We start from the raw sequence: 22,172 nt of genomic DNA on the forward strand, positions 1-22,172 counted from the left end.
AACAATTAAAAACAACTAGAAGACAAGTGCTAATACATTAACAAACAAACACAGACATAGCAAATCTCCTACTGATTTCCAGCAGTCCCGCTGGGGCCTGAGGCTTGTGGACAACTACGCCTGGTGTGACCTGGCTGCCTGCAGAGGCCACATCTCTTTGGCCGGTTCGGATCTGCTTCATCCATGTTGGTGCGAATTCTTGTGGATCGAGGACGACCCTCCCTCGCACGCCTCATACTCGGATCCGGTATAACGGTAGGCCCGGCATAAGGTGGCCAGAAACCCTCTGGAATCGGAGGGGTAAATCCCAGCTGATAGACACCGAATACGGAACTAAGGCGATATACCTCGTGGACGTAAGACTGCCATGTAAGCCGTGAATAAGCACAGCATGCCAGTGCGTGCCGACAGGGAAAATGAAGTGCTTGGAAGTATCCACAATCACAAGTCTTAGACCCTAATGAGACCCTGTACGTACCAAGAGAGAATGAACCTGTCGGAGTCGTCTCAGCAACGGTGTACTCCAAGTTATCCCTGTCGTAAACAGTCACCGTGAAGTGCCTGGCTGTCCTCAGGTTGGCCTCGATACACTTTACTAGGTATTGACTGAATTGTTGTCCAGTACCCATCTGAGCCTCGGCCTCCCTACCCTTACGGACAAATAGCTCAGCTAGCCTTCCGTATGTGGCCTTCACCAGCGAGCAAACAGGGAGGTTTCTAACCCCCTTCAGGATTGAGTTGACACATTCCGAAATATTGGTCGTCATGTGGCCGAATCTCCGACCCTCATCACAGTACTGTGTCCACAACGAATACTCGATTCGGTTCGCCCAGTCACACATTGCCGGATTCTCAGAGCGCAGAATGTCAAACCAGTAGTCAAACTCAACCTCGGTCTTGGCATATGCGGCGTTAACAAGAAGCCTCCGGGCATCTTTTCCCTTGAACGTCAAGGCAAAATTCGCTGCAACGTGTCGAATGCAGAATGCCCGGTACGCAGCAGGGGGTAGCCATCCCCCTTCCGGAGCCTCGAGGGCTGCCTTGATGCCGTTATGCCTATCTGAAATAACTAACAGACCCGGCTGGGGTGTCACGTGCTCACGGAGGTGGGAAAGAAAGAAAGACCATGACTCAGCATTCTCACCCTCAACTAGTGCAAATGCCACGGGGAGGATGTTCGAGTTTCCGTCCTGTGCAATGGCGACTAGAAGTGTTCCCCCATACTTCCCATATAGATGGGTGCCATCAATACTCACCAAAGGCTTGCAATGACGGAATGCCTGGATACAAGGGGAGAAAGTCCAGAACAGCCTATGAAAATAAACCTGAGACTCGTCGACCTGTCCCCCAACTCGAACAGGGCAAGTCCTGAGGACGGCTACAGTGCCAGGCATCGTCAGCTGAACTCCTAGAACCCACCTAGGGAGCTCATTGTACGACTCGTCCCAGTCCCCATATATGACGGCAACGGCCTTCTGCTTCGCCATCCATACCCTCCTGTACGTAGGCCTGAACCCAAAGTGTGCGGCCGTGGCATTTTGAAGCACCTTGATGTTCACAGCTGCATCAGCCCTAACCATCGGCATAATGAAGGTGGATATGACATGGTAGTCCAGACTCCTATGATCGCTGGAGATGGAGCTGGCAAGACATGTATGCGGTCCGTTGTATCGCTTCACTTCCCAGATACCCTTCCGCTGTCGGAGACTCAACCGAATTAGCCATGTGCACCCATTTCCAAACTCAGAACACTTTCCCACATACCTGCGGTAGTCAGACTCAACGACCTTGTACTGGACCCCTCGGCGGATACTGTACGTCTTCACACTCAACAGCGCCTCATCTTTATCCTGAAATTGTTGGCCAACTTGGAACTCGTTCATACTGGCAGACCCCTCGGTCTCTCTAGCGCTAAATCCTGAGGGCTGCAGAGCATTTTCGTCCTGCCGCATGGCATCCAGGTCCAATGAGGAAAAATGGGGGTGGATACTGCTGTGTGCCAGAACTAGATCCACCTGTAGCCCTTGTCGGAACAGTAGTTCCAACATCATCGCCGCTTTCATCAGCGATCATATCCGGCTCAACGTCATCGTCATCTGGATCATCAAACAAACCATCACCAACACCAGCCGGTGTGGGACAATGTACCTCGGTGGGAATATGTTCCCCATACCGAACCTCGTCTCCAACATTGCCGCTCAGATCAACGGCAAACGAAGGGGACGCAACAGGCTGCATCGGTGGCTCATACACAGGAGCAGAGGATGAAGCAACAGCAGGTCTCAAGCTCGAGCCGGCAACCGCGGCTATAGTATTGGCATTCCGGTTCGAACCACCCGAGCTAGATACCACATCAACCAACTTTGCCAACAGCTCTGGTGTCCTTACCTCGGGAAACTGCCTACGAGAAAGAAACATAACCTGCAAGTCCTCGTCACTACCGATTGTGAAACAATCAAACTTCACGGTGTCATGGAGCACCGCTGTTAGAATGCGGTAGAAAAACTTTTTGACCCTTTTAACTCCTTCAAGACCAAGCTTCTCCAGCACAGAGCTAACAAGAGCATCGTAGGTGGTTGTCGGCATCACGATAATACATAGGGGATCCTTATCAGTGAACTTCACGCCGGACCGAGTTTTTCTCTTAATCGACCCTCTGTAATGTACCAGAACTAGGAAACTCTCCTCACTAGCCATCTCCCCTCTTTGTTGAGAGCATCATGAGTTCACAGCATATATATACAGCCCTGGCTCGCACTATATATATATAATTCGAATCTATATGTTTCGAATTATGTAGTATCACAACATAACCTAGTAATTCGAATTAACTAAATTCGAATTAGTTAAGTGTAATTCGAAACAAGTTGTTTCGAATTACTTAACAATGTCTCCTTCCTAGTAATTCGAATTAAGTCAATTCGAATTACCTTAGTTTGTTGCCTCAACGTAATTCGAATCATATCAATTCGAATTACATGCAATTATAATTCGAATCATATTGATTCGAATTATATAATAATTCGTCCTGGTTGATTCATGTATGGATTTTTGAATTGGCTGAATTGGGTAATTTTGAGCTCTCCTTGACTCATTTTGGTTTTTTACCCTAATTTCTATCTATCACGCCAAACTAAATTATATTAAATACAAAAATATTAAATAATTTTGGCATTGATTTTTTTTAAATAATCTCTAATAACTTTATTGAACAACAACACAACAACAACAACAACAACAATAATAATAATAATAATAATAATAATAATAATAATAATAATAATAATATTACTATTATTAGGTGACAATATATATACTTTTTATATTTTTATGTAAAAAATTCTTTTTACATTATAAATACATATATATAATAAGAATCTAATGAATGAATTTATCATTATTTTTATTTAAAAATATGAAAAAAATTATGATATAGTGTTATGGTGCAATTAATAATAATAATAATAATAATAATGTAATAATTATTTTATTTTATTTTTTTATGTGGTGTAATTGATACTAATGAATATCTCTAAATGTGCATTCGATTATGATGATTATATGAGCATATCTACTTACAATCTTAGATAGTGCATACACATGTATATAATCAATATTTGAATCACTTTTATGAAAGATATATCTGACTTAGAGTTAAAGAATACTTAACAAAACAGAATGAAACATACAAATAACAAGACATGAAACTAGACAAACCATAATAATATGCTTTTAGTTTAAGAAAATATGAGATTTAGTACATCTTTTTTTTTGTTAGATTTGGAATTGTGTATGTAGTAATGATGGTTTAATAATATTTTTTTTTAAATACCATATTAGAAATCAAATAAATTTGACTTAAATAATTTAGTGAGTCATGCCAAAAAATAAATGAAAACGGTACAAGTTAATAATATGACTGAAATCCGAAAAAAGGGTCCATCAGTGTATTGAGAGACTCTCACCATTTAAAAAGTAATCATAGAGCTAGATAGGAAAAAAAAAGAAGGTTTTGCGGTTTATAGATCTATCAAATAAATACAATAATTGGTAAGAATAAAAAAAACAATACAATAAGTATTGTAATTTATTGTATAATATGCATAAGGAATAATTACTTTTTAATCGTAAAATAGTAGCACAAATAGATATTTTTAAGGGGAATTATTTTTTTATGATTGCCAACGAAATCATAACATAAAATAAGAATTTTTTGGATTGATAGAAAAAAATACTGGGGATCGGATTGATTTATGTATTAATTTTTTTTTGAATTAAAATATCTACTTTTAAAATTTTTAGGGACTAATTTGGATAATTATTTTGTTGAAAAATAAACAATAAACTGATTTATCTGTCAAAATAAAATTTTAAAAATATTTTGTGTATTAATTTTTTTTTGGAGAAGGATTAATTTAATGTTATATATTTATGATATTATACAGTTTTTTTTTTTGGAAAAGAATAAAAGAACACAAAATAAATAACGAAAATAAAATTTAAGAATTGTCAAATTGTACTGTTTTTTGGTCAAGAATTTGTCCTTATTGAGCTGAGTCAGCTAACACATGTCTTTTTTTTGTAACTAATTAAAAACTATAGATATTTTATCATAGGCCCATGAAATGAGGTTTGGTTTAGTCCATAACCAAGTGTCCAAAATGCTTTTGTAGCATAGATCTGTACACGTTCCGACTCACGGGAAAAGACTTTTATCGTAACGCATGACCCAAAGAAAAAAAAGGAAAGAAAGGAAAACAAAATAAAAATATCTCCAACCTTAACAAAAATATGATAAGGGCTCTCCAAAACATACATAAATAGTTTTAAAAAATGAAGGCCAAACCAAAAATTTAATTAAAAGCACATTATACCTTATATAATTTTTATGTTGGCTATTATTTATACCCATGCCCTAAAATATAGTGAGGTCCAAAATAAATGAAAGTCCACCCAAGTGATCTTACCTCATTTATATTTACAGGCACGATGACAGCAATTCAACTCTACTTATTTAGATAAGTAATTAATTTCTAAGATATTTTTCGTTTATATAAAAGAAAAATTTCAACAATTTCTTAGAAAAAGGGAATGGTCATCCACCATCAAAGGTAAAACTATTTTAAAAAGGTTATTATCTACTCTATTATAAATACACTGACACCTTTAGATATATTCAGAACTCAATCTATTAAAAATCTGCTTAAATTTTTGCTAACTTAAAAATCGGAGTCCTTTACAGGTACCACTCATTCCTCCTCACAAAGAACTCGGACGGCGACACCTCGACATAAGTGGAAGTAGAACACTGTCCTAAAAAAAGCCTAAACATCATGTTCAGGTTCAAAAGCAATCCCATTTTAGGTAATTTTCAAAACAACTATCATGTTAAGAGTTTGGTTGAGTGAATTTTTAAAATAATAATTTTTTAAGTGATTTTTTATTAAAAAAATTTAAATAAAAGTAATTTTTTAGGTAGATATTTTATGTAAAAATATTTTTTATTCAATAATTATATTTAAATACAGTAATATAAAAGCACTTTTTATTTATTATGTTACCAATTTTTCAAGTAAAAAATATTTTTTTAAATATGTAAATCACAGTTTCTAAAAAAATATTTTTTATTTTCTAACATTTTTATTACTATTTTTTTAAAATATACTAAAAATAAAAAAATACCCAATCAAGCTCTAAATTGAATCATATATTGGATTATGTGACTGATATTATTAGATAAATATGCATCTCCTAATGGGTGTAGTATTAATTCTAGTTCTAGTATCTTTATTTAAGTGTACCACATACTAATAAATTAGCTAAAATGCTAGTATGATGGGGATGGTCACATGTTTATTTTTTTCCTTCTCCTAATATTATGTCTATGTAATGCTTTTAGTAGTTAGTAGTTTGTATTTTATAGTAATTAATACCAATGTTAGAATATTTAAGATGACAAGTATTTTGTTCTCTTAGCAATTCTAAATTTAAATATAAAAAATCTCACTAAAAACGCATTTTATGAACTTCAACCAAATCAAATGGAGTTAATAAAATTGTAATGGACTAATGGCAAATAAAGGGTTTTTTCAAGGACTTAATTATACTAATGTAAGAGTTGTTCGTCATTATTATAACTACAAAACTAATTAAAGCTGTTCTAAAGCTTTTGCTATGCACATTTTGACTTTTCTCATTATGCTGTAAGCCTGTAACCTTTACAATTACTATATTAGGCATTACCGGATTAAGATGTGGCTGTTTTTGAAATATTATAAGTTTGTTTTACACTTTCACTAACAAGTGTTACTATTTTATACGAGGACTTTTTGCGAAACTTACTCATATAACTTAATAAAATATCTTTTTAAGAGTTTTGTTTAATTACCGCTTTGATCTTTCGGAAATCAAAACGATGGTTCACGTTTAACACTTTGGTAATGTACTTTTAAATAAAAGTTAATATTAAATTTAAACGACAAACATTACATAATCTTTTTCACATGACGGTGATGTATTGGATAGTATACTATAATTTTACAGGTAATATATTGGTAAGAAAGGAAATTATTAGTTTATGTTCTGACTTTACCTTATGACAGTGGCATATGCATATGATTATGGCCCATGAAGAGGTAATTAAACATTAAACATTAGTTTTATAGGGAAGACATAAATTATATTGGGAATTATTTTTATTTTTATCTTTCTTCATTTATTTATTATTATTATTATTATTATTATTATTATTTTGGTGCGTGCGTGTGATTATGTAAACAAGATTCTTTATCTCGGAATCCGAGAGGAAAGTTCTTCCCCCCTATACACAAAAAATGTTAGGGAATTTTTCCCCCCCCTAAAACTGAAAAGGCCGAAACATGTTTTGTCTTTTAGCAACAGTGCTGGTAACGTGCTAGAAGATCTAGGTATCATGCAGCCATTTTTGGGATCATTTTTCCCTCCATAACATTATGAGGAATTTTTTTGGGGTCGTTATTAGAACCACACTGAAGGGGTGGAGGTATGGGGATAAATGAGAGTTATTGTGTACACAAAATATTTTATTAAAAATATTATTTAGATATTAAAATTAACTTTTAAAATTAATTATTATATATTTATACATAAATATATATAATTTAATTTTTATATTTTAATATATATTTTTATTTTGATAATTATTTTTAATATATACTTAATATAATTAAATTTTATATATAAAAAAAGTGTACTAAAAATATTCTATTTAGTTTAGAATTTTTTAATACATCATCAAAAGTCTAACATTTTTAGCTCACTCATCACTAATGAGAAAAGAAGTAAAAATAAAACTCGGATTAAAGAGACAGGTAAGCTATTCTAATTTTTAATAGTGTAAAAAATTTTATATAATTATTTAATCATATTCGTTCCTATGAATGATTATTCATAAGTTCACTATAAAAATAAGCTATTTTTGTTAACGTAGTATTATATGATTGAATACATGTGTAAAATTATTTTATACTGACAGTGTAATAAAATTAAATATTTATTTATTTGTTTATTGAGAGATAAATTTATAAAGGACGATATAATCATTTAAGTTGCATTTGTTTATAAGTACGAGATATTAAGATATAAATATAAAATTATTTTTGGGAAATAAAATTGTTCGGGACTACGGTTACCGGACGATTCGGGTTGAGGTGTGAAGTGGCAGGATTGCTTCGTCTGGAACGAATGTGCCGGGACCGGATCTTCCGAGTAGCCGAGCTCTCTTTGTGGAATGATGGAGAGTGGGGGGTTCACCTGCAAAGACACTCCGACGCTCTAGTCAGTCAGTGTGCAGGCGAGAAAGGGGTTAGGTAGGATATCTGACGTACCTCGAGGGAAGGGCAAGTCCTTCCCTATTTATACCGTGTCAGAGGTGGGCCCTGAGGGGACAGGCCCATTTTCTTCGAAGCTTCCTCAACTGTGTTGGGGGAATGGCGAGGACGCGTGTCCAGGCACCGTGGCGAGCGTTGAGGACTCGGCCGCTCGGGTCGAGTTCTCGATGGGTCGGGCCGACCCGTTCGTGGTTTGGCTCGGACCGTTACAGTGCCCCCACGCGCCGGCAATCAGCCGCATGGGCTGTTGGTGGCGGGTTGCTTCTGTCTTCGTAGTCGCTAGGTCGGTCGTTCGTGTGGGAGACGCGCCACTCGCATGCGTGCCCGTTCGTAATTCGGGGCGTTCATTCATCGCCTCGTTTCTCGCGCGGGGCATTGAATGCTCATAAAGGGTTGAAAAACCCCGTGTGTAAAGACTATTCTTCCCCCAGGCCTTTCGCGCTCTCCCTAAGGCAGTTTTAAACAGTTTCGCATTTTTCTCTTCCCTACTTGTTTCTTCTGATCATTTTTGTTCTTCCTTCTTCTTGCATTCCCCATCGTCCAGAAGTTCTTTCCATCGTTCTAGCGTGTTTCGTTCCTGCTCGAATTTTCCTAATAATCCAGGTAATCACCATTTTCCTTCTGCCTCAATGGTTTTCTGCATGTTTATTATAGGCATCTTTTATTGTTTTTACCTCTGTGAATAGATGTACTTTCTTTCCATCGAATATGGTGTGCCATGGGGGGTTACCATTCTGGCCTTGGTCTTATTTGGTCTCCCCTTTAGCTATACTTAGTTTGGGTTGTGGGGTAGATGACGTGTGAATTTTCGGGTTTTTCCTGGCTTCCGACCTCATGGACTAACCGAGCGGTGCCCCCACGGTAGGTATGCCTCGTGTCGTTAGCTGGGCTTCTACTTCCGCCGTGGGTTACGACCCATATGCCTGGGTTGTTTCCGACCTCAGGGACTCCCCCAACCAGATGGGTGAGGAGGAGCTCACGAAATTCCGTCAGGCCGAGTACCTGTGTGGGGGTACCGATGAGGAGGCTAATTACGACGTTTATGTCCCTTCTCCTCACGAGTGGCTGTATGAGATTAACTTTAACGCCCCCCGGGTTGTCGATTGGATCTGGTTTTATAAGGCCATGTTCACCCAAGTGGGGGTTCGCATCCCTTTTTCTCCCTTCCAGATGGGCCTTCTTAATCGGATCTCGGTGGCGCCATCCCAGCTGCATCCGAACAGTTGGGCTTCCATCCGCTGCTTCGAGATGGTGTGCGAATACTTGGAGCTGCCGATCTCCGTCGACGTCTTCCTCTATTTTTTTAATCTTACGAACCCTTCAAAGGAAGGGAAACATAAAAAAGGGTTCATGTCCTTCCAATCTGCCCAAGGCCGGAGGATTTTCGGCTTGTTCAAGGACTCCTATCATGGGTTCAAGGACAAGTATTTTAAAGCCTGTCCAGTTAAGGGTCGTCACCCTTTTTGGTTGTCATTAGAAAAGGAGCGCCTCATCCCGACATACTGGAGCTTCGGGGCGGGGTCTAATCCTTTTATCAATGTTACTTACAAAGGGATGTCGGCTGTGGATCGGAGGATAGCCGACATACTGTGGGCAGTTCTTGGGAGAAATAATGTGAATCCTCATCTCCTAATGGGTAACCGAGAGGCCGCCCGAGATTATATTCGTGAGTTGCTCTTGTCGTGTAGTCGTTTGCATGATTGTTTACTCTTGCTTTCGCTAACTTGTTCATTTCTTGTTTGTAGTGGGACTTTCTGCCGAAGTGACCGGCATGGAGAACTTGTTCCATACCTTCCTTCAGGAGGACGAAGGCGAAGAGGCCGGGGGACAATCGGCGGCGATTCCTGCGGGCGGGGCGGCCCAGATGGCACCCCCTCCTCCCGACGTCACCATGACCACGAATGTTGCCACTCCAACGTCCGCGTCCCCAATCCCTCAGGAAGTACCTATTCCTGGGCACTCGTCTTCTTCACGTCGGGAGGAGGAGGAAGAGCTGTCTGTCATTCCTACCTCCAAGAGACAGAGGTCGCAGTCTAGTCCCGAGGGGGTCCTGACTGTCATGGAAAGGAACTTTGATGCTGGAACGTTCATAGATGCTCAGTTGCTTCCTGGCACGGAGGAACATTTCCATGGCACTGACCTCTCGAGGCAGGCACGATGGATGTACCGCACCCTCCTTCGCGGCGCGGCCATAGCCTGGAAGGTTGAGTTTGAGCTTTCGGGTATGGCCTCGCTTCGTCGGAAGCTTGAGTCCACAGTTGCTGCCAACAACAAGTTCAAAACTCAAGTTGAAACGCTTTAAGGGCAGCTAGTCGAGGTGGGGAATAAGCTCGAGGCCATCGAGAAAAAGACTGCGTCGGCCGAGGAGAAGTTAAAAACTGCCGACGCGTCTGTATCTCGTCTGACGGAGCAAGAGATGACCCTGAAGAGCCAGCTGAGCGCCGCGCAAGGTCGGGTGGCCGCTTTGGAGAAGGAACGGGATGACGCAGTTGCGACTGCTAAGACCGCTCGGAACGAGGCCGAGGTGTTCAAGCAGAGACACAAGGAGGTTAAGGAGCAGGACAAGAATGCGATTTTCATGACTGAAGAAGCCCTCAAAGCTCAAGTGAAGATTATTGCTCCTGATTTCGATGTGTCGGCAATTGGCGCCTTTAAAACCATCAAGGATGGGAAGGTTGTCGACATGCCGAAGAAATGATATTTGTAATGCCGAACTCTTCTTCTTCTTCTTTTTTTTTTTTTGTTGAACCGTTGTTCGAATCGAAACTTTTTGGTGCCCGTTAGTGGGTTTGTTGGTTTGTTCGCGCGCATGTTTGATTGCTTGTTTTATTTTTCAGTCTGTTGGTTTACTCGCCTTTGCCGTTACGGCGTTTTTTCCTGTTATGGCCGTTTATTATGTTCTTGGCCTAGGGGGCTCCCAGGGTGATCAGTCCCGAGACCGTGTATCCTCGTTTGCATGGTGGTCGCTCAAAAAAGGTTAAACACATAATAACAAAACACAGGCAAGCATAGCAATTGGTAATTAAGCAAATCTTATCACTGTAACAAAGGTATTGAGGTGCTATTACAAAGTAAGTGTCTTAGGAGTAAAACCTTCTTAAGTTATCTGCGTTCCATGTCCTCGGGATCTCTTTGACGTTGAGCTTTTCCAGCTTGTATGCGCCTTTACCGATCACCTCTTTGACTCTGTAGGGTCCTTCCCAGTTTGCTGCCAGTTTGCCTTCTCCCGGGGTCGTCGGGCCGACGTCATTGCGCCTTAGGACGAGGTCGTTTGCTTCAAATTTTCTTTTGAGTGCTTTGGCGTTGTAGCGCAGGGCCATTCTTTGCTTTAGCGCTGTTTCAGCCAAGTGGGCCATCTCCCTGGCTTCATCTATCAGGTCCTTCTCTACAGTTTTCTCTACTCCCTTCAAAAGTAGTCGTGGGCTCGGCTCCCCGATTTCTACGGGTATTACGCATCTAGCCCATACGTTAGTCGAAAGGGGGTCTCTTTAGTGGAAGATTGCTCGGTTGTACGGTAGGACCAGAGGACCGAGGCGAGCTCGTCGGCCCAAGCACCCTTCTTATTGTCTAGCCGCTTCTTGAGTCCTAGCAGGATGATCTTGTTTGCGGACTCGACCTGCCCGTTTGTTTGGGGATGTTCCACCGAGGAGAACCTCTGTTTTATGCACAGGCCGGTGAGGAATTCTGTGAATTTCTTGTTGGTGAACTGCGTTCCGTTGTCCTAGATGACGGTTTTCGGGATACCGAACCGTGTTATCACTTGCCTCCACATGAATTTCCTGCAATTGGACGAGGATATGCTGGCCAGCGGCTCGGCCTCTATCCATTTGGTGTAGTAGTCAATAGCGACTATAAGGTACTTGACTTGCCCGGGGCCAACCGGGAAGGGCCCTAAGAGGTCAACTTCCCATTGTGAGAATGGCCGGGAGGACGTTAGCAAGCTAAGTTCGGAGGCCGGTGCTCTGTGAAAGTTGGCGTTTTCTTGGCATTTGACACACTTCCTAACGAATTCTTTGGAGTCAGCCATCATTGACGGCCAATAGTATCCGGCTCAGATTAATTTTCTTGCTAGGGCTTTGCCTCCTATGTGATGGCTGCAACACCCTTCATGGACTCCCCTGAGGACGTAATCCGTTTGATCGGGGTGCAAGCATTTCAGCAGGGGCTGGTTGAATCCTTTCCTGAACAATTAATCCTGGATGATCGCATATCTGGCTGTTTCCCTTCTCAGTTTCTTAGCATCTTTTTCGTTGTCGGAAAGTTTGTTGTTTTCTAAGAAGTCGGTGATGGGGTCCAACCACGAGGGGCTTAGCTTCGAGAGGTGCAAGGTGACTGCCGGTTCCTTCATCATTCCTTAGATTAGAGATCGGTTGCCTTCTCCCGGTTTTGTGCTAGCCAATTTCGATAGGAGGTCTGCCCGTGTATTCCTTTCTCTCGGAACGTGGTGAATCGTGACTTCCTCAAACTTTCGGCTCAAATCCTTGACTTTCTCCAAGTACTTTTGTAGTAGCGAGTCCCTGGCTTGGTAGCTCCCGTTTACTTGGGAGGTGACGACCTGTGAATCGCTGCATACCTCCAACCTTGTTGCCCCGACCTCCGTCGCTAGGGTTAAGCCTCCTATAAGGGCTTCGTACTCCGCTTGGTTGTTCGAAACGGGGAATTCAAACTTGATCGACTGTTCGTACACGACCCCGACCGGGCTCTCTAGGATGATCCCGGCGCCCCCGGACGTCTGGTTGGAGGCCCCGTCCACATGGAGCCTCCACCGTGTGTCCGTTTCTTCGGTTGGTTCTCCCGTCACTTCTACCAGGAAATCCGCCATCGCTTGCGCCTTGATTGCTTGTCGAGGCTCGTACCGTATATCGTATTGGGAGAGTTCGATGGACCATGTCATCATCCTTCCCGCCAAATCTGGTTTCTGGAGTACTTGTCGGATTCCTTGGTCCGTCCTTACGACGATCTGGTGACCTTAGAAGTGTTATTTTAGCCTCCTCGAAGTGGTCAAGAGTGCCAGAGCTAGCTTTTCCAGTTTGTTGTACCTTAGTTCTGCCCCTTGTAGGGCTCTGCTCACGAAATAGATCGGCTGTTGAGCCCTTCCTTCCTCTCGTACTAGAACCGTGGCCAAGGCTTCCCCTGTTATGGCGAGGTATAAGTATAGCGGCTCTCCGTCTTTTGGCTTTCCGAGTACAGGGGGTGCCGCTAGGATTTCCTTGAAATGTCTAAAGGCTTCTTCGCACGCGGGCGTCCATTCGAATGTTATTCCTTTCTTCATGAGGTTAAAGAAAGGTAAGGCCTTTGTTGCTGAAGCTCCGAGAAAACGGGATAGCGAGGTTAGTCGCCCTGCCAACCTCTGGACGTCTTTGATACAACCCGGGCTCTTCATCTGGAGTACCGCTTGGCATTTCTCCGGGTTAGCTTCTACCCCTCTTTGGGTTATCATGAATCCTAGGAACTTTCCAGCTTCCATGGCGAAGGCGCATTTGAGGGGATTAAGTCTCATACCGTGTTGTCGGAGAGACGCGAACACACTTCTCAGGTCATTTAGAAGGTCATCAGGTCGCGCAGTCTTTGCGAGGATGTCATCCACATAAACCTCCACCGTCTTGCCCATGAGGTTACCAAATATTTTGTTCATCAGTCTTTGGTATGTCGCTCCCGCGTTTTTTAGGCCGAACGGCATTACCCTGTAGCAGAAGGTTCCTCCGGGTGTTATAAATGCTGTTTTAGCCTCGTCGGGTCGGTGTATCGGTATCTGATTGTAGCCGGAGTAGGCATCCATAAAGCTCAAATATCGGTATCCCGCTGCCGCGTCGACGAGGGCATCTATGTTGGGGAGGGGGAAACAGTATTTGGGGCATGCCTTGTTGAGGTCGGAGTAGTCTACACACATTCTCTATTTACCATTGTGCTTCTTTACTAGTACTACATTCGAGAGCCAGGTCGAGTAGTCTAGTTCCCGAATGAAGCCTGCTTCAAGGAGGCTGGCCGTCTGCCTGGCCACCTCCTCTGCCCTTTCGCGCGACATCTTTCTCCTCCTCTGGGCCACTGGGCGGGCTTCCGCTTTGACGGCTAGGTGATGTGACATGACTTTGGGGTCTATGCCCGGCATGTCGGTCGGTGTCCAGGCGAACAAGTCCCCATTGGCCCTGATCATTTCTACCAAGGGTTCCTTCAGTTCTTGCGGAAGATTTCTATTGACAAACGTGAACTTGTCCTCCGTGTCACCGACCCTGAACTTCTCCAAGTCCCCCTCCGGTTCTGGCCTGGGCTTGTCGTCAACCCTGGCGTCCAAGTCAGCCAGGAACACCCCTGACGCCTCTTTGGATTTCTTCCTTAGGGAGAGGCTGGCGTTGTCGCAGGCGACCGCCGTTTCTAGGTCTCCCCTTATGGACCCTATAGATCCGACGTCGGCAACAAATTTCATGACTAGTAGCTTTGTGTTGATTATTGCCTCGATATCGTTAATCGTCTTCCTTCCCAAAATGACGTTGTAGGCCGTAGAATCTCGGAGAACCACGAATTCAGCCATTGCCGATCTTCGGCCTTGGACCTGTCCCAAAGAAATCGGAAGGGATATTATTCCATCTGGCTTGATGAAGTGGTCGCCTAATCCGATGACCCCGTGCTGATGAGTCGATAGGTCGGTGTCCTTTAATCCCAATGCGTCGAACACGTTGCGGAACATAATGTTCGAGTCTGCCCCCGTGTCAACAAGGATTCGTTTTACGAGTCCTGTTCCCACCCTGGTCGTGATGACCATGGGTGGATTTTCAGGGGCCTCGTCGAACCACTGATCTTCCGGGCCGAAGGAGATAGATGGGGGCTTCTTCGAGCTTCGCATCGGCGCGGAGGAGACTGCCAAGATCTTGGCGTCTTTCTTGTGTGCCGATCTCGACCTTGGTACCGCGTTTTTGGCGGTCACTATGTTTATCACAGTGAGACCATGGTCTTTGTCTTCTGGCTCTTGTCGTCGCTTTGTCGACCGGGTCTTTCCTTCCTCGTCCTGGTCTCGATGTCGCCTCCTCGGCTCCCTTATAAAATGGGAGAATTCCGAGAGTTTACCGTCCCTTATGGCTTGCTCTAGTGCATCCCTCAAGTCGAAGCAATCCTGTGTTTGGTGTCAATAGCCTTTGTGGTAGTCACAGTAGAGGCTCTTGTTTCCCCACGTACGGTCTTTGAGTGGTCGGAGATTTGACAAGATCCCTTTCTCGGCTATTTGCTGGTAAACTTCCATAATGGGGAGAGTGAGTGGAGTGTAGTTTGTGAACTTCCCGATTCGGGGAAACGGTCTGGGTGCCTTGCTCGGCCCTCCCTCTTTGGCTTGTTCTTTCTGCCTCTCTCCGTTACCCTGTTGCCTCGGTTGATTGTAGCCGTAGTGTCGTTTATTGGTAGCCACGACCTGGCTGACTTCCTCGTCATTTATGTATTCCTTGGCCACCATTTGGATTTCATGCATCGTCCAAACCGATTTCGTGGTGAGGTGTTTTCGAAAGTCCTCGTTCAGGAGGCCGTTTGTTAGACAGAGGCTGGCGACCGAGTCGGTTAGGCCGTCAATTTCTAAACATTCATCGTTGAAGCGGTCCAGGTATTTCCTGGTCGGCTCCCCGTGCCTTTGGGTTATCCCGAGCAGGTTGATCGAGTGTTTTGCCTTCGCTATTCGTGTTGTGAATTGGGCCAAGAAGGCACGACTGATGTCCGAAAACTCGTAGATGGATCCTTGCAGGAGGCCGTTAAACCATCGGATCACAGGTCCGGCTAGGGTGACCGGGAAGGCCCGGCACCTCACCTCGTCCCCTACTCCCTCCAGATTCATTCTAGCCTCAAAAGCCGTGAGGTGTTCCAAAGGGTCTTGGGTTCCATCGTACCTCATGTCCGTTGGTTTGTCGAAGTGCTTCGGCAACCGGACCTCAAGGATGGACCGATGGAACGGAGTGGCGCCCATTATCACGGGTTGCCGCGTCCTCACAGGCCTTCCTTCCCCGTCTTCACGATCTCGTCCCGTGCGGCGCGTTTCCTTGCCTCGGGAGTAGATGATTGTGTCGTTTCGTCTTCTCGGTACGGGAGAATCTTCTCAGGTGCTTTCCGCTTCCGTTCTGGAAGCGGAGGCGCGCCAGGGATGACTCCGGTAGGAGTCCCTGTCCCGGCTCTCTGGGGACGGGGAGTAAGTAGGATCGATGGTCCGTCGATCATGCTCCTGGTCGGCTAGTTGTCGCTCTAGATTCTGAACTCTGTGGCGTAGCTCTTGCATTATTCGTGCGCTGTCACCGCCAGTTCCTTCGAAAGGTCGCGTCTCACGCGTCCTTGTGCGCGATTCGATGCGTTACCGGGGGACCTTCGTCGTCCTCCCGGTGAAGCGACAGAGGCTGCTCCCTCTGCGCCGGCTGCTCGGCCTTGGTCTCCAAGGCCCGGCACAACTTCCATAACAGCGAATATTCCCCACAGACGGCGCCAATGTTCGGGACTACGGTTACCGGACGATTCGGGTTGAGGTGTGAAGTGGCAGGATTGCTTCGTCTGGAACGAATGTGCCGAGACCGGATCTTCCGAGCAGCCGAGCTCTCTTTGTGGAATGATGGAGAGTGGGGGGGGTCACCTGCAAAGACACTCCGATGCTCTAGTCAGTCAGTGTGCAGGCGAGAAAGGGGTTAGGTAGGATATCTGACGTACCTCGAGGGAAGGGCAAGTCCTTCCATATTTATACCGTGTCAGAGGTGGGCCCAGAGGGGACAGGCCTATTTTCCTCGAAGCTTCCTCAACTGTGTTGGGGGAATGGCGAGGACGCGTGTCCAGGCACCGTGGCGAGCGTTGAGGACTCGGCCGCTCGGGTCGGGTTCTCGATGGGTCGGGCCGACCCGTTCGTGGTTTGGCCCGTACCGTAACAAAAATATTGACAGAAACATTATGTCCAAACGTCAGCCAAGCAAGAGAATGAATATGCAATAAAACTTGAGTAAAATATATGATTATTAAAAGGAGAAAATAAACACACATGAGCAGTTCAAACAAAAGAAAAAAAGGACAAAACGAAAAAGTTTCCATTAGTACTATTTTTAGTAAAAAAGAGATGCTTAACGAGAAATAACTATAAAGAAAACTCAACGCATCCTAATAGTTCGTCAAACAAAAGTCCATTCTTGTATCATATTTCATCCTTCATCTGAATTCTTCAGTCTTCCACGAATCGGGACACCAACAATCATTTTCCAACACTTTTCCATGGGATGAAGATCCTATCTGCTGCGTGGAATGAACTAGAATCTAACCTGGTGCTGAAACGGAAGAATAGGACATGTATTCCACCTTTGAACTTTTCACGAAAGATTAGTTTCTCCTTCGATCCTCCTCCATTGGATCCTCCTCTTAACTAGAGCTGTTGGATTCATCCTCCCCTATCTCTGAATCTGAATTAAGGTAGACCACTTCGGGTGACCATTTCTTGGACGTTTGAGCTTTTATATTTAAGAAGGTTATGACAGGCAATTGGGGGTTTCCTCCACAGAGTTTCGACCTAAGTAGATAGTATGGAACACAGTAGTAGTGATCGTAACTACCCATGCGTGCTTTGAGAAAAAGAGAAAGGGGTGAAAACTTAAAAAGGTCTCTGTAGAAATGCTATGTGATCTCTCCATATCTATCCCCAGTCTATTTATGGGATTTAAAAAAATATGACATAACATGTATTATAAACTGATGGTTATCAGTGGCTAAGAGAATGGGGGTTGAATCTTAACTTCTTTTTCTGTTATATAGTACTTTTACTTTCTCACATAAACTTAGGAGATAATTTTACTTTTGTCTCGTACCAAGTTGAGAGACATTTTTATTTTGTCTCCTAAGTAACAGAAACATAATTGAAGTAGAGAAGAAGAAATAACACCAGATGTATCCTGGTTCAGCTACAAGGTGTAATGTAGCCTACATCCAGTCTCCATCACAATAATAATGGAATTTCACTATCTCTTTTTCAAGATTACAAACACCAATACTTCCCTAGGATCTACCCAATTCTATATGGGACAAATCCAGATTCTAAACCCAATCCAAATTTGACTAGACCTCAATTTAACTTTCAACAGCAAAGTGCTAATCTAACTTGTAAGAGATTTTTCACAGGATCATGAAAAAAAACAAAAAGATATACACAAAATCTTTGAGACATCTTATGGTTTTTTCTCACTGTTTAACTCACTGCCTTTTACCTCTTATTGACTTTTTCTTACAAACCTCACCATGTTTGCCTTTTACAATAAGACTCAGACAGATCAAAACTGAGAAAAAGAAAATACAAAATAAACTACATGAAGAAGAAGAATTCAAACAACGTGGGTAGCTATGAAAGTGAACTATGTGCTTTTCACTTACTCTCCCTTGATTTCAACCCTTGGCCGTTCACCCTTAATATAGAAGGGTGAAGCTTCAAAGGTTGAAACAAGTTCAACCCTCACACTTTCTTTTTTTCTCCAACATCAGAGTAGCAGCAGCTTCAACAGAGAGGAGGGAGAGGACAAAGGCTGTTGCATGCATGCTCACTTATTCTCTCTCATCCTTTTTCTTCAAACTTTTTTAATTTTGACCATTGATTTTGACTTTGGCCTCAAGTTTTGATTTTGATCATTGATGTGCTTCTGACCTAAAATAGCTTCACGTTCTTCATTGTTGCTTCTTCCATACTTGAAGCATTGAAGCTTTCTTCTTGGTTCTTCGGTGAAGCACAAAAGAGGAAACAGACTTTTGATGTGCTTTGACCAAGAGAGATTTACTTCTTGATCGAAGCCTTCCTTTCTGCTTTGATATGGCAACAATCTTTTTGCCTTTCAAAATTTTATAGTCTTTGTGCTTTTCCTTTTCTTTCTTTCTTTATTGGAATATGAAGTGATGTGACCGAAGTAAGAGAGAGAAGAAAGGAGAGATAATAGCTTTCAGTGAAAGTTTTGATCAAATTTAAGTGAATTGAATTTCATGTTTCAGTTACCAATGAATGAGAGAAATTGTAAAGTGAATGCCTTTTGTGATCGTTTTATGGACTTCTCAATACTTTGGGCCAATTTATTTTTCTATCCTTTTAAAGTTCAGCCACATGATTTGAAATAAATTTGTATTAGGCTAAACTTGTTTAGTGGTTAAACTGGACTTGCAATAACTGGGCCAAGAAGAAAATTAATTTTCTTTTCTGCATAATAAACCAAGTTCATCAAACAAATAATTGGTAATGATTTTAACAAATACTTTAACAATACCTTAATAATGTTTGTTCATCATTTTAATTTGAATATAAGTTTTTCAAATTCAACATAAACCTTTCCTGTGAACCGTAAAACATAAATGGACAAAAGAAAAGCATATAACGTCGACATAGATAATCCAAGCAGTGAGGATAATAACTTATGGAAAGTCAACATAATCATAACTTAAAGCATAAAGAACTTTGGAAATAATAACACAATCATACTTTTATTTTTCGTTTTCTTTCCTCACTTTTATGGAAGGTATTGAGTTCAAACCGATATAAAAGGTGAGAGTCCCCTTCCAAAGTTCTTATTCCAAACGTTTTAGGGATCACCTTCTCTTACCAAATATTCATATTGATATCTTGTCTTTGGGGTCGCCTTCCTTTATTGAAGAATCATTCTCTCAGTTCAATTTTCAATCAAGGTTATTTAGATATACACAAAAAGGGAGATATGTCAACTAAGAGATATTATTATATAAAATTGATGGGAGTCCCCTTCCTTTATAGAAGGTTCTTATCCCAAAAGTTTATCGGTTATCTTCTCTAATCATCCCTCAATTCAATTTACAAGTAAGGTTAGTTAGGCACACACAAAAAAAGCAAAAGAGATATATATTAGTATATGCTAATGAGAAAGAGGCCATGAAAAAATAATGATATCATATTAACAATAATATTAGAGGAGTGTTAGGGGCCAGCAATTTTTGTGATTTGTAGCCATCAAATAGCCATTAATGATGTTTTTAATGGTGTGATATTACTCATTTTTCTTTTGCTGGTTACATACTAGCCATAATTTAATAAAATTGTTGACCCTTTAAACTTTTTCATAATATTATAGATATATGACATAGGTAGACATGTACTCTTTAATTAAAAATATAAAAATAGTAACATAAATGACATAAATAAAAAAATCGCGTAGCATCACATTTTTTTAAAGAATATAATGATAAAGAAATATATTAAATAATCGAATAGAATTTATAAAGTGCATCATACATCAACAACATAGATGACAATGATAAGATAAATATAACGTATGTCAGGCATATAAAGTGACAAAAACATAATTTTCTATTTTTTTTAACATTTTTTAATTGATTATAGAGTTGACTCTTGTGTTTGCATATAAAAAATATAAGAAAAAAAATTAGTATTTAAAAAGGGTGATCTTTCACTTGTCAATCTATTCCTATTTATATATTTTTAAAATATTTTAAATTAAAAAAAAAAAGTTAGAGTGATAGTTAAACTCTTGTCCATAAAATTTAAAATTCTAATTCTATATTCTAACTAGTTTTTAAATTCAAATTGGGGGAGGGGCGATTGTTACATTGGATCTCTTTGAATTTTTTTTTTATATAAAAATATTTTGAAGCGGGGTGTCTTGTTTAATTTGAATGAGGTTAAAAATTCTTATTAATTTGACGTATATATATTGAATTTGAATTTTATTCCTTCTGTATATGATTTAAAAATGATAGTAGTATGATAGTTTGTGATAATTTTAAAAAATAAATAAAAACAAAAGCAATATAAAAACTAATATTTTTCTTTGTAAATATTTGTATCTATGTATATCTAAATCTTTATTATTTAGATAACAATTAAATATCATCTAAAAAGACGACTCGTTAAATAAAATAATTGGGATAAAATGTACAAAAAATCATATTATATAATATAATATCTATAATTTCATACATATAATATTTGTAATTATATATTTATTACATCTAAAATTATATATTTATTCTAGTAATACAAAAGTTAAATAGGACAATTTTAAAATATTTAAATTGATTTTTTATTGTCTCTTAAACATCATTGATTGCTTAATACTAAAAGTGTATTTTATGTAACAAATTGTACACTATGATTTTGTTTAGAAAGGAGACCGAGATTGAAATATAGAGATTAAATTAAGTTTTTATATTATGTTTAGAATCCTGTTACACATACAAATCTTTTTGATATACAAGTCATATAAGTTAATCCTAACTCAACAAATTCAATCGCATAACGTGCACGTGAAAATCATGTTGTTCCTCTTCGAATCCCGCGTTCATCCTCCTCTTCCTCCTCTTCCTTCTTCTTCTCCTTCTTCTTTTGTGTTTCTCTTCCTTTTTCTTCGCGTATTTCATCTTCATCGTTATTTTTTTATTATTGTTGTTGTTGCTGCATTTTTTCCCTTATTCTCTTTCATTGATTTTACAATATTATGCATTTTTTTCTTTGTTTGATTTTTTTCTCCCAAGAAGAATTAGGAGAATATGAAATAAAAAGATGAAAAAGAAGAAGCAGCAGAAGACGAGGAGGAGGAAGAGGAAGATTTTTGAATTATGCAGAACTTATCAGCACACATACACTCAAATATTTTCGTGTTACACCCAAATTTACTGCAAATATAGAAAAATATTTTCTCTAATGCTGTATTTTTTCTTCCTCTTCTTTTTTTCCTTACTTCTTTATTTCTTTTAGTTGAATGAATGTAAGTTCATCATCTTTCAAGTAATTTTGCTGCATTATGTGTTTCTTCTTCTTCTTTGTTTGATTTTTTTGTTTTTATTCTTATTAAGAGACTAAAATAAGAAGAAACTTGAGAAGGTAAAACAACAAGAAAAAGATGAATAAGAAAAAAAGAAAAAGATGGTGATGATGGTAAAAAAAAAGAAGAAGAAGCAGCAGAAGATGAGGAGGAGGAAGAGGAAGAGTTTTGAATTATGCAGAACTTATCAGCACACATACATAAAAAATTCTTAAACAATACACTCGAATATCTTCGTGTTACACCCAAATTTGCTACAAATATAGAAAAATATTTCCTCAAATGCTGTATTTTTTTTCTTTTTTTTCTTATTTTTTCTTTCTTTTTGTTGAATGAATGTAAGTTCATCATCTTCCAAGTAATTTTGGAGCATTATATGTTTTTTCTTCTTCTTTGTTTAATTTTTTTGTTTTTATTCTTGTTAAGAAAGTAAAACAAGAAAAAATTTGAGAAGGTAAAACAAAAAGAAAAAGATGAATAAGAAACAAAGAAGAAAAAGATGGTGATGATGATGAAAAAAATA

The 22,172-nt window shown here is 40.5% G+C and overlaps 4 protein-coding genes across 4 annotated transcripts; all 4 read right to left on the reverse strand.

The window, feature by feature from the left end:
* Nucleotides 1-68: 68 nt before the first annotated feature.
* LOC130969888 (uncharacterized) lies at nt 69-1,883 on the reverse strand. Its single transcript, XM_057895794.1, has one exon. The coding sequence runs from the start codon at nt 1,881-1,883 to the stop codon at nt 69-71; it is 1,815 nt and encodes a 604-aa protein (XP_057751777.1).
* A 28-nt stretch (nt 1,884-1,911) lies between these two features.
* LOC130969898 (uncharacterized) lies at nt 1,912-2,697 on the reverse strand. The gene has a single exon (XM_057895806.1). It carries the CDS (start codon nt 2,695-2,697, stop codon nt 1,912-1,914), a length of 786 nt encoding a protein of 261 aa, XP_057751789.1.
* A 9,525-nt stretch (nt 2,698-12,222) lies between these two features.
* LOC130969926 (uncharacterized) lies at nt 12,223-12,690 on the reverse strand. The gene has a single exon (XM_057895847.1). It carries the CDS (start codon nt 12,688-12,690, stop codon nt 12,223-12,225), a length of 468 nt encoding a protein of 155 aa, XP_057751830.1.
* A 1,071-nt stretch (nt 12,691-13,761) lies between these two features.
* Nucleotides 13,762-15,810, reverse strand: LOC130969950 (uncharacterized). Its single transcript, XM_057895871.1, has 2 exons — nt 15,097-15,810; nt 13,762-14,976 (listed from the first exon to the last, which is right to left on the reverse strand). Exons 1-2 carry the CDS (start codon nt 15,808-15,810, stop codon nt 13,762-13,764), a joined length of 1,929 nt encoding a protein of 642 aa, XP_057751854.1.
* Nucleotides 15,811-22,172: the final 6,362 nt, after the last annotated feature.

The sequence above is a fragment of the Arachis stenosperma genome, chromosome 3, assembly GCF_014773155.1.
Source record: "Arachis stenosperma cultivar V10309 chromosome 3, arast.V10309.gnm1.PFL2, whole genome shotgun sequence".
NCBI lineage: Eukaryota > Viridiplantae > Streptophyta > Magnoliopsida > Fabales > Fabaceae > Arachis > Arachis stenosperma.

Coding starts and splice junctions, on each gene's coding strand:
- LOC130969950 (XM_057895871.1), bottom strand. CDS start 15,810: ATGGGCGCCACTCCGTTCCATCGGTCCATCCTTGAGGTCCGGTTGCCG. Junction 14,977..15,096: donor TCACTCTCCCCATTATGGAA/GTTTACCAGCAA, acceptor CACCAAACACAG/GATTGCTTCGACTTGAGGGA.
- LOC130969888 (XM_057895794.1), bottom strand. CDS start 1,883: ATGAACGAGTTCCAAGTTGGCCAACAATTTCAGGATAAAGATGAGGCG.
- LOC130969926 (XM_057895847.1), bottom strand. CDS start 12,690: ATGGCGGATTTCCTGGTAGAAGTGACGGGAGAACCAACCGAAGAAACG.
- LOC130969898 (XM_057895806.1), bottom strand. CDS start 2,697: ATGGCTAGTGAGGAGAGTTTCCTAGTTCTGGTACATTACAGAGGGTCG.